This window comes from Pelecanus crispus, chromosome 6, assembly GCF_030463565.1.
Source record: "Pelecanus crispus isolate bPelCri1 chromosome 6, bPelCri1.pri, whole genome shotgun sequence".
NCBI classification, from domain to species: Eukaryota; Metazoa; Chordata; class Aves; order Pelecaniformes; family Pelecanidae; genus Pelecanus; species Pelecanus crispus.
In genome coordinates this window covers 37859886-37872836 of record NC_134648.1, presented here as the reverse complement: position 1 = coordinate 37872836, position 12951 = coordinate 37859886, and the positions used below count along the sequence as shown (strand labels likewise).

Genomic DNA, 12951 nt, shown 5'->3' with positions numbered 1-12951 from the left:
CATGTGCATTTTGATGTTGTAATTTAATTTTGATCTCCCTATTATTATAATCTCTTATGATAGACAATTAATGTAAATTATGTTACCATAGCACACAGAAGTCCCACTCACAGGCACTCTTGCCTTGAGTGACACACAAACAGAGAACAAAAGGTAACATCACAAAGTATTAACACCGACCTATGAGACAAAGATAGAGTATGAAGAGATGACGAGAATGGTCAACATGCCAAGAAGCGATCTTTGCATACTAGCAGCTTAACTACTGTCAATTTTTACAGGCATCACAGTAAACCAGCCCATTAGGGAGGGAAGGCTTTGCATGATGATAATGAGAATGCTTTTTATTTAGAAATTAATTATAGTTTCTATACTGTATTAGCAGTGTTCCTCCCACCCATGTCAGTTCAGACCAAGAACAACTGTGTCAGGGGAACAAAAAATTCTGCTTCTCCTGTTGCTCTGAAGCCTGCAATCCACATGGGGTAGCTTCCTCCTGTCTTTCCTCCTAAATCCTAATATTAGGGAAGGTAAGTGACCTAAGAGGAGGACACACTTGCTACCTATAGCAAAAGACAAAGCATTACAGGCCACAGTGTCTAGGCAATTTCTAGTGTCCCCCTTCTGAGAAATGTGTCATCTTCTGGCAAAAAAAGGCAGAAAGTTCAATCAATCTCCTATAATCACCCTAAGCAGTTGTTCAACCCCAGGTATTAGGCAAATGTAGAAGTTCAGAGAGGTTTATCCGTGTGCCTGACATTCATAGCTGGTACCTTTTTAAGACCATCTTTAGCCTTTACTGAAGTCTTGCAACTTGAAAAAAAAGTCATGAGCCCTGGCAGTGTTTCAAGTACGTTAGCTATCAAGGCCCAGAGCACAGCCCTCTTCTAGGAGCACCGCTGGCTATGTTAGAGTTTAGCTGGCTGAGTCCAAGGTCAGCTGCTCTGCTGATAAGTCTTGTTGTGAAGAAAGCTAGAAACAAGAGCCTCCCTCTCTTTTCCCTTGGGACCTGCTTTTAAGCTGAGGCTGTACCTCTGGCCCTCACCTGTGCTACATTGCAGCTGGGCAGCAGCTACATCTATACCTGGTCTCCTACCTCCTCAATCCTGACTCTGATCCTGACTTGGACCTGCTGGCTGGGCTTCCTGACTTGGTCTTGGACCTGCCTCATCACTACGGACTTGCTGTGTGATCACCGGACTATGTCTGACCCTGATCACTGTCTCTGGCCCTGATCATGAACCAAATATGCTGCTTCACATCCTGCTTCTTCTTGGTGAGGTCTCTGCCCCCACCTGCCTTGGTATCATGCTCTACCCGTGGCTCACCTTCCCTTGCAGAGCAACCAGCCCTCACTGTCCCAACATTGTCACACTAAACCCATTACTGCACTGCCGCGCTTAAAAATTTAATCACATGGAGCTATTGACATGCAAAACAACTGTGCTGACTGTCCACAGAAAAAGAAGCATAAGCCACGTGAGGTAGCAGAGACACACAGATTCATCTCCCACAGCTCAGCGATTTGTTACAGCCATGCAGCTGCTCCACACACCTTTGTTTCACATTAAATGAATTCCTACACTTTAAGGTTGTATAAAGATTTGTAAAGCCAGCACACCCAACCATCAGGACAGGTCTGACTTGAGGGAAGTCTTTGCAGAATGTAGAACCAGAATGAAATTTCTTTCCTTGCATGGGGCTCATTAGGACTGCTGTGGCACTTCAGCTATTCTTGGCTGCTAGACTGGCTCCGGAGGCTGTAGAGAGCCAAGCATACAGATGGTCAACATTCATATATTATGATTATTACTAGGCTGCAAGGCCGATACATGAACTAGAATCCTGTTGAGTTAGGTTCAATATGTATTGTGTTTAAACAGAATACAGATGCACAAACATCTAAATATAAGACAGGAAATGAGAGACACAGACAGATGGAGTATGATAGACAGTGGTCTCAGTATTCATCACAACAAGGCATAATCATTAGGGAAGGTTTGAAAAAGAAAGATGATATACTCCTGTGGATATTTAGGAGACCTGGGACAAAAGCAAAGGAAACAAAGTAAATAAGAGGACAATGAAAGTAAATAAGAGGACAATGAAAGAAAATAAGATGCTTTTCTGAAAATTCAACAAGTGGCTGTAAAATATTGATGTATTCAGCTGATGAGAGAAAGGACCCAACTACTTGCTACAAAAGATAGAGGATGACATGTGGGAAAGGGACAGGCTGTGAAAGCTTGCAGTTAATAAAAGACACTTGCCAAGACCAAAAAAAATAATGTTCTGAGAGTTAGGATGAAAGAGGAAAACACAGAGAAGTGGTGTGGATGGATAGGGAGGACCATATAATAGAGATCTGATGCAGAGAGAATCCTAAAGACTTAGAGTTGGACTTTAAGAGGTGATTTATGTGATAATTTTAGCTGAACCTGTGTCTGCTTTGAAAAAGAGGATCGTCTTACCAGTTTTATACTGGCTAGATGCCCAGTAAACAAACTGTTAATACTTTATCTTTCATTTCTGACTTAAAAACCTAACTACTATTTGACTATTCCAAAGTTACACAGTCTAGCAAAATTAAGCATTGAAGAAGTGATTAGAATCATCTGATGTGATGGAATGACTCAAAACCCACCAGATATCTGCAAAAGAACCAAATTGCCTAATTCAGTCATGCATTCACTGGGACAAGAAAACAGCAGTGAAGAATATTGCTGCTTCCTCTTCAGTTTACTCCTTTCTATCCTCAACCCTACCATTCACTCACCCAAACTACCCAAACTGCACTCCCACGCCTCACCCAGTCAGTCTCCTCTGTCCTGAGATCTCCCAATAGAGAAAAGTCTTCCCTGCCTAGCTTATTTTTCCACAAACATCTTCTTGGCCTTGTCTGCTTCCTTAACTCAAAGATTCCCCCTCAGTTGCCCCAAGCACTTCTAATACCTAATAGTTTCCCGTTGCCACCACGCCAGCATGGTTCCTAACTCCTCACGCATCCTCAGTTTCCTCTTACTCTCTTTCTGTTGTTGGTGACTTCTCCAATTTTCCAAAGACAGTTTTTGAAATTTTGACATGTCTTCTACGTAGTACTGTAGGAAACAACACAGTGACTCACTGTCTTATTGCACTGCAAACTTTAAATATCTGTCTTTAAGAATATGTAGAGTATGTCCTAAGGTATTAAAAATATAAGAGCTGGCGTGATTGACTGTCTTAAGAAAAAATAGTTGTTTTGATTACATTTAGAAATGTCATAAGATGCCAGAGTACATTGTCCTAGAATGTATATTTGTGTGTTTTATTTATGCTCACAATGGTAGAAACAATAATCAAAATGCAAAAGGAGAGCACAAATAATTTGATAGATTGTTTTACAAATGTTTTATGTAACTCCAATGGAAGTCTGTGCTATTTAATGAGCTGGTTTCTTTTTACATTTTTTCCTTTGATCTTTACAGCTGTCTCCAAAAGAATATTTTCGAGTACAGAAAGCAACATACAGCAGTGCTAAGATCCTGATGACAATACACCAAGAACAAGAATGGAAGTAAATTTATTCAGCAATTCTACTATTGTAAACAGTTCATCCATCAACCATAAGCAGTTAGAAGGGCATAGCCTCTGGGAAGTCATTACTATTGCCACTGTAACTGCAATTGTAAGCTTAATAACCATAGTGGGAAATATTCTTGTAATGATATCCTTCAAGGTTAACAGTCAGCTCAAAACTGTCAACAATTATTACTTGCTCAGCCTTGCCTGTGCAGATCTCATCATTGGAGTGTTTTCTATGAACCTTTATACATCCTATATACTTATAGGCCATTGGTCTCTTGGAAGCCTTGCCTGTGACCTGTGGCTAGCACTGGACTATGTAGCTAGCAATGCCTCAGTAATGAACCTCCTAGTCATCAGTTTTGACAGGTACTTTTCCATCACAAGGCCTTTAACTTACCGGGCCAAACGCACACCCAAAAGAGCTGGCATCATGATTGGTCTGGCTTGGCTAATTTCTTTCGTGTTGTGGGCACCCGTAATCTTGTGCTGGCAGTATTTTGTGGGTGAACGAACAGTACCACCTGAAGAGTGCCAGATACAGTTTTTATATGAGCCCATTATCACCTTTGGTACTGCAATTGCTGCTTTTTACATTCCAGTGTCCGTGATGACCATTCTGTATTGCCGCATCTATAAAGAGACAGAGAAACGTACCAAGGACCTTGCTGAACTGCAGGGTTCAGAGTCTGTGGCAGAGTTTGAGATGATAAAGCCTCAGAAAGCTCTCCTGAAGTCTTGCTTCAGTTGCAAGCAACAAAACTTAGTCAAAAGAGAGAGGTGTCAGGCTTCCTGGTCTTCCTCTAGTCGAAGTACGTCAGCTACGGTGAAAGCCTCTCAGGCAGCGAATACTGGTAACGACTGGGCTAAGGCTGACCAGCTAACCACCTGCAGCAGCTATGCATCTTCAGAAGAGGAGGATAAACTTGCCACTGATTCAGTTTTCCAAGTAACTTACAAAAGTCCATCTAAAGGTAAGGCAGAAGAGTTTAGTGAGAGTACAGATGTTGTGAAAGATCAACCTGAAGAAAATGATCTTGAGAACCAGAAATACTTTTTGTCACCTGCCAAAGGCCACATACAAAAAAATAAAAAATGTGTGGCCTATAAATTCCGGTTGGTGGTTAAGGCTGATGGCACCCAGGAAGCCAACAATGGTTGCCGTAAAGTAAAAATAACTCCTTGTTCTGCTGCTCTGTCAAAGGATCCATCCATCAAAAGCATGGATCCAAATATAAATAACCAAATCACCAAAAGGAAACGGATGGTTCTCATAAAGGAACGCAAAGCAGCACAGACTTTAAGTGCCATTCTTTTGGCTTTTATCATCACATGGACTCCCTACAATATCATGGTTTTGATCTCCACATTCTGCTCTGACTGTATTCCCCTGACACTGTGGCACCTTGGATATTGGCTATGCTATGTGAACAGCACTGTTAATCCCATTTGTTACGCCCTCTGTAATAAAACATTCAGGAAAACTTTTAAGATGCTGCTTTTCTGCCGGTGGAAAAAGAAAAAAGTGGAAGAGAAACTATACTGGCAGGGCAATACCAGACTGCCATAATTGCTCTTATATAAGGGATAAAGGGGAAAGTAGATATTGATGTAACCTAGTAAATTGACTGTAATTCTTCCTTTTCAAAGCTGTTGCTTTATATGTCTAGGGGTTAAAAAAATTCTGCAGAAAAGTAGAATTTTGCATTAAAGTAGTGTGCTTGGGATAAAGAAGTCAGTGGCTGCTGTGAGCAACACAGGGTGTTTTTGAGTGTGCAGTAGATCTGCATTAAAGTTGTTATGTTTGGGGTCTTCTGTCTTTTCTTTCAGACTGAGAACATGTAGAGTAAATTATAAACTACTAGACTTTAGAGTGGGATGGTCATCCAGTCATCAGGTCAGGTCATCTGGTCTATCTCTCTGTAGTGCAGAACTGTTTCTTCCTATAGTTCCTTTCTAGTGTATTGTCTATTTACTTCTCAATGTACTAAGCACTGGAGCTCACGCTACTTCTGTTTTGAGACTTTTGCACCTGCTGTTGGAATGAAACAAGGACTATTTAAAGGGGTAAATGCTGTCATCCCCACTACTAAATGGTTAGGGAGATTCATAATACTCCAGATTAACACACATATTACAGGAGAATGTAATACCGAGAAAATTTCCACTTTAAGGATGACTTTCGTGGAGACATAGGAAGGGCTCATCGTAGAGGAAATAGATAATGTATTTTGTATATGAAGAAGCCAGTCCCAATCTCAGTTCCATCATGCAAGTCACTGTCATCTGTAAAAAATGGTGATTGTTAGCAGATACCTCCAAATTTCTCCATTTCCCAATGCCCCTGAAGGAAATTTTAAAATTTTATGCGATAGTGACAATGGTACAAATCAGAACTGACTGTAAAGCATAATGGACATAGTCTATCTGCTTTACAACAAGGAGAGTCTTTTTTGCAATCTCCTTTGTTGCACTTCCCCTTGCCCCAGAAGTTTCCGTTACTGATGGAATGATGCAGAAAGAGAGAAAAATATGCCCTGTGCATTTACCTATATATTATGAAATTATAAACAGTGACAGAATTGGCATCTCTGAAAGAAGAAAGATTTTTTTAAGTAATTTTTGAATATTTCTATAAAACTATCAAGGACACTTCGCACTTTCATGGCAGTTTTTATCTTTAAATAGCTTTACAGACATTAGCCAACGTCAGGTGTTTGGAAGCATGAGTTATAGAATCATAGAATGCTTTGGGTTGGAAGGGACCTTTAGAGGTCATCGAGCCCAACCTCCCTGCCATGGGCAGGGACAGCTTTAACCAGATCAGGTTGCTCAGAGCCCCGTCCAACCTGACCTTGAATGTTGCCAGGGATGGGGCCTCCACTACCTCTCTAGGCAACCTGTTCCAGTGCTTGACCACCCTCATTGTAAAAAACTTCTTTCTAATGTCTAGTCTAAATCTATTCTTCTTTAGTTTAAATCCATTATTCCTTGTCCTGTCACAACAGGCCTTGTTAAAAAGATTCTCCCCATCTTTCCTGTAGGCCCCCTTTAAGTACTGGAAAGTCGCAATAAGGTCTCCTCAGAGCCTTCTCTTCTCCAGGCTGAACAACCCCAACTCTCTCAGCCTGGCCTCATAGGAGAAGTGCTCCAGCCCTCGGATCATTTTGGTGGCCCTCTTCTGGACCCGCTCCAACAGGTCCATGTCCTTCTTGTGCTGAGGGCCCCAGAGCTGGATGCAGTGCTCCAGGTGGGGTCTCACCAGAGCAGAGTAGAGGGGCAGAATCACCTCCCTCAACCTGCTGGCCACGCTGCTTTTGATGCAGGCCAGGATACAGTTGGCTTTCTGGGCTGCAGGCGCACATTGCCTCCAGTCACATTATCTCCAGTCACTATCTTTTGGTCCAGCAGAACCATATCTGTTACAGTACTGGGGGCTGGAGTCAACCCCTCTGATGGTGGTGGCTTCTGGGACTGGGCTGTACTGGCCTAGTTACAATGAGCTGAGACTCTGGCCACTAGCTGAGGTTTGCCAGGGCTTTGGGTTTGTGGTGAGGACACTTCTGTGGCAGGGTTGAACTGCATGTGCCTGTCTGATGTCGGTGTTAGATTGGCAGGAGCCCTGCAGCATTGACCGAGTGAGTGCATAAGCGAGGGGCTGCCTTCAGCAGAAGGCCATTGGAACGGAGCTGGTGACCTGGCTCCTTGTGGTGGGAACAAACATGAAGCCTCAGAAAAGGCCACGAGAAAACAAAGTTAATGGTGACAGGAGCCATAAGGAATGAAGTCCTAAAGTAAACAAATATTTATGAATAAATGAGAAAGATCTTCATGTACACAAAGTTCAGATTCAGTTCTAGCCTTTCTATCAAAATTTGGGGTGAGATGCTCTGGAATATTAGGTTGGGCCAATCTTCATATTGTATCTACTGTACGCTTTAGTGGGACATTGCAGTGGTGACGTGACCCAGTTGCACACTTCAGGGATTGTATTAGTCATCCTGAATGTACCATTGCTCTCAGTGAAATTGTTTGTATAATTTATTACATTATCATACCATCAAAATGTTTCCCTACAGATAAATAATTCCTCCATGTCAACAACCACAGTACAAGTAATTAATATTTTTTATCCCCAGTCTCCAGAGGGGAAAGTTGTGTCAGTGGAAGATTAGCATTGTAGTATTGTAAAAATATGTTCTCTAAATTCACATGATTGATTTTGTAACACACCATACTGCACCTATTATTTTTTATGCATTAGCATATGATTGCTTATTAAAGGAAAGTATGGGTCTTTATAAAGACCCTTTCATCAACTTTCCTCTAACACTATCCAGAGCTTTTCCTGTGTACAGTAACTACGTACAAGTTGGTTATTATAGTGGGTTTATTTGGATCAGACATTCAGTAAACTGTGTTTGATTTTTAGCAAATGAATGTGTCCCTCTGTGGCACAAGCTGTAGTTAAAGGCAAAATTTATAACAGTTCCTGCTAGCTGCAGTGTTGTTGCTGAAGTAAAGCATCGGCTTCTACTGAAATTAAATGGGGTATTTTTTGTTGGTTTTGACTTCTGTTGAACAAGAGTGTTCTGTAAATGTTTATGGACTCTGTGCTCAGTAAATGTATTAGAATACATGGTGATGGATGCAACAGTGTTGGTTCAATGTAATTGTGAAATATGTGCTCAAACTATGCTGCTAGCACTTCACTATGTGAGATGTTACATGGCCAGACATGGGTATGTTGTAAATACCTAGAATTATATAAAGAGGTGTGCGTTGCTTTATTGTCATGTAGGATGTTTATTCTTAAAAAAAATCAAAACCACAAAAAGAAAAATGTTGTCCTCACCAGAGTATCAGTTAGTACTTGATTATATTTTGTTTTCAAATTATATTTTGTACCTTTAAAAAGTGTTGTGGGACTTCTACAGTGTAGAACAATCTTGTTACCTGCATTTCTGTCCTTTTAATGAACCTTTTACTGATCTTATAATCGATTATGGTCATGGACTGGTGAAAAGATCTTTTTTTGTAAAATTACATTTTATTTATACATAATTACATACACATACATATATATGGATATGTATGCATTATCAATATAGATGCATAAATATACATCCCTAACTAAGCTTTTTGGAGACTGAGCACACTTTAATATTTTTGAATATTGAATTTTCCCACAAACTGCGGGGATCAATTTTATCTCTCCCTTTTTATACATACCAGCCTCCATATATATTTCAGATCCCCATAAATTATCAAGTAACATTCATTTTCTGTAAATACATTTTGTGTTTGTAGGTAAATACTTGGAAGAGTTCCCAGAATTTTTAAACAGGTATAGAACACCTAGTTACAGTTGTGCACTTTCTGTGACCACTTAGCTCAGAGTGAAGAGCTTTGCAAAGGATGGAAAGTCAAGATACAGCATAAATGCAGGGGTTTCCTTTGCAGAAAAATCCTGTTGAATTGAGGAAGGATGAAATCAAAAGCGTTACAGAGAAAATACTGGAAGAATCTGTAAAATATGATAGAGCATATTTTGCCATTAATTATATAATTTAATTGCTAATCATGCTTATCCTACTCAATTATGCATGTCAATTAGTAACTGCTATTATCTGTTGAAAGTTACTTTCATTTGTGGATTTTTGTTCCTCATCTCTGTTGTACCCATAATGAGACCTGCACTGGGATATATGGACTTGAGTCTGGATCCAGAGACAGTGATGCACTTCAGGGCAAAATCCTTAATAGTACTTCCTTATCACCCTTTAGATATTGTTCCAGTTTTAGAGCTGAGTCTCATGAAAAATCCCCATCTCTAGTTTAATTATTCTGATAATTTTATCTCCCACATAGGGCTTTTCTCAGAAATCTGTGACATTGCCTCCTTGTCATATTTGATAGATGACCTGAACATGTCAAACGAATTTAACTGATAAATCTTAATGCAAATGTAGCTAAGGATAGTCACATACCTGAAGTAATAAAAATGTCACTGGGATGTGGTAAGTATGTTCAATTTAAATGAGAAGTCATTACAACAATTAAAGAATCTCATATCAATCTGAAAGATGCTGCTTTCTCATAGAACATAGTTGTTATGAAACTGGATACTCAGTTTGAAACTGGATTGAATACCTGTGGAATTTTTTCAGATTCTGGATTTTGAATAGAATTTTTAAAGATGCTTCTTTACATGTGGTAGGAAACACAGTTTCCACATCACCCCTTCATAGTTTGGTATTCCCAAAGTCTTCATACTGAAGGAGAATTTTTGGATGCTTCTTTTTTAACGTTACTCTGTAATTTTTAGGGTACATATGTACTTCTGCCTTCTCTGGATTCCTTGCTCTAGGAAAACAAACAAAAAACAGAATAGTGTAACTTTCCTCTGAGATTAGTTTTCTTTGCTTTCTATAGAGATAGAAATAATATGAAGGAATCACTTGGGTGCAGTGAGAAACAAATACTTGTTTCCTCAGTTGTACATAACAATCAAGCTGGAGTTACCATTTGCTGTGACCTGTGCATCTAGCTGCCCCGCTGTTGGAAAGGACTCTGCCCAAAAAACTCCATATTGCTTACTCCTTTTTGATATTACAGAAGGGTTTTAAAAAAAAAAAACAACCAAAACCAACCCACCCCACATTCACTACCTTTATGAGGTACAGGCCATTACACGTCAGAACTTCCCTCTGAAAGGCTCCCCTGCACTGTTTGCCTTGGGGACTCCAAAGGTTCCATCAGCTCCTGAAATGCTCCTGCAGCCGCTGGGTAGTCAGTGGCTTCTCCATTTTGAAATGCCCTTCCAAACCGAAACTCCAAAAACAGATACTGTGTCTTTTCACTTAAATACTTGGCTTTCCTTCTACCAAATCAGAAAGAGGCCATTTATTTCTTATGTGGTCATCCCAAATCTCCATTGCTGCCTTTTGTACCCACTAAGAAGTTTTCTTCCACATACAATTGACAGCTGGGTGTCATAAAATCTTAATCTTTGATCATTCAAATAAACTTCTTGTTTATGATTTTATTAATAGTTACTGCCTATCTATATCTAGTTTAAAAAAAAAAAAGAAAAATTGGTATAATTGTGTTGTAAAACTAGAGATAATCTATGAGTATTTGTGATTTCAGAAAGGGATGGTGTTGCAATTGTTTTTTCCATCTTGGTAAATGTATTTCTTCAGGTTTAATAGGCACTGCTGGGCTATGTATCAGATTAGAAACTTCAGTTTTCATTACACGCGGTAAAACCACTGCCTTTTACTCAATACTTACGCCATTAGCTACCAAATACCATTAGTTTCTTCATGTATCTGCTTATATATCAAAGTCGGTCTTCCCCAAACAACTAGACATTTACAATCCTTCAAAAGTTTTCTTCTCAACAAGTACTTCTCTAAACCCTGGTTGCTGTTTGCTCCTGTTTCAGTAGGCCTCTGAAGTTTGGAGATTTTTACTGAATTCCTGGATTACAATGCCAAGATATAAGCTGGAATATCTTTTACTCCTTACATGAGGCAGCCATCTAGACATAGTGGAGGTCAGAGAGTTGTTTTTACTGTAGGCCATACATAAGGCTTCCTTAGATGTGCAATTCATCAGGTAGCTATAGGAGGAAGAGTGGAGAGAGGGTACAGTGGAGGATACCAGCTGCGGAGTGTGGCTGGATTCAGCTCTGTACCCCACCACTCTGCCTGGGTCCTGATGCCTTCTGAAATGCAGAAGATGTGAGCGTGACTAAAGGACTCTTTGTTTTCTTAAGTATATGAGAAAAAATGAGCCCAGGCAGGTCATGTTCCTAATTTATTGACACACAGTATTCAATGCTTGGTCCTAAAACCACTTTGTCATACTTTTAAACCTATGGTTAACACGTAAAAAAAGGTTATGCAAGAGTCTGGAAATTTATTGTTTAGGTTACACTTATGAAAATCAGAAACAAAAGCAAGCACTTTCTCATATGAAAGTTGAATGACTTTTAAAGACAAATAATAATAATAATAAATCAGTGGTTTTGCTAGAAAGAGGTCATCAGGCTCTCTTATTTTGTCCGTCGATACTTTTTTAGGAAGAATTTTTCCTTCTGCTAAATTCTGAGTCGATTAATGTGATATTGTATGTAAGAATGTGCTTACCTTCCCTGCAGTTGAGAAAACACTATGGCGAGAAATACAAAGTAGCAAAGAGGTGAAGAAACCTATTTTTCTGCTATTGTTAGGAGATTGCATGTTTAAAGTGGAACATGCCTCCCATTCAGGTGTGCTTGGAGCTGGAAGTCAGCCATATACCTATTGCTCTAGACCTTGTCATGCTTCCTTATTTTGGAAAGATATTTATTTGATCAAATACATTTTTTCCATCAGATATTCTTGGGAGGACCCACCTCCTTTCTTCAAGTCTGTGCAGGAGGCAGTATAATCAGGAAAGAGAGAGAGAGAGAATAGGAGAAATGTGATAGGAAAAAGAAAAAAAGGAGTAGACAGAACAGAAACCCCCATGTTTCAGACTGTGATTTTACTGATTCAGTGTTGACAGCCAGCTGCTCTCAGCATTGTTCTGGGTATCTGGTGATTAAGGTTCAGTGATGGAGAAAAAAAATCCGTTCAGTTAAGACAGCCTTTCGCTAAGGAATTATGAAGTAGAATTTAGCCCACTTTTTAAGGGTCTATGTCCTTCTCTTTAAGAGCTCTAGAAAGAAGTGCTGGTGGTGTATTGGAATAGTCTTACTTATTTTCATCCACTACTTAGTCCCAAATTCAGCTCCAGTAGTCATTTCCATCCATACTTTGTTTAGAAGGGTGGAATGTACCTCAGTCTCTGAGTTCCATTAAATGTCTTTCTTTGAACTGGATTAATCTTTCTGTCTTGTTTTTTCTTGGGGACTTGTTGTTATGAGTTATTATTACATTTTAATCTAATTCCCATACTGCAATTCAGTGTCAGCATAGGCTTATAGGGCTCCAGTTAATACTAGAGAGTGCCTCCGAAACTGGGCAGCTGGATTTGGGCTGCTGGTGCCCGAGTCATTCATACAGCTTATTTACACAGGCCTCTTCCTCCAAAACCCTCCAAAACAGGCCAAGGGTGGCCTGGAGAGCAGGTTACTTGCCTTTGAGGATCAGATGCACCCTGCTGGCTTTCAGTTGTGCACTCCCATGTCAAGATTATTCAAAACACATTTTTGGAAGGTGTGTGAGAATCTGGCTATATGGCCACGAATTCGAATAAAAGCTATGGGAGACTGGCAGCACTTGGGTGATTTTCTTGTATCCTCATTACAACTTCGGAGGCATCCCGATAGAGTTACAGCAGAACTCACATTAAATTGACTCAATAACATAAACTCAATTCAGCTACTATCCATTT

At 39.9% G+C, this 12951-nt stretch overlaps 1 protein-coding gene across 1 annotated transcript; it reads left to right on the top strand.

Moving 5' to 3' along the window:
* Positions 1–3550: 3550 nt before the first annotated feature.
* CHRM5 (cholinergic receptor muscarinic 5) lies at positions 3551–5134 on the top strand. The gene has a single exon (XM_009492989.1). It carries the CDS (start codon positions 3551–3553, stop codon positions 5132–5134), a length of 1584 nt encoding a protein of 527 aa, XP_009491264.1.
* Positions 5135–12951: the final 7817 nt, after the last annotated feature.

Coding starts and splice junctions, on each gene's coding strand:
- CHRM5 (XM_009492989.1), top strand. CDS start 3,551: ATGGAAGTAAATTTATTCAGCAATTCTACTATTGTAAACAGTTCATCC.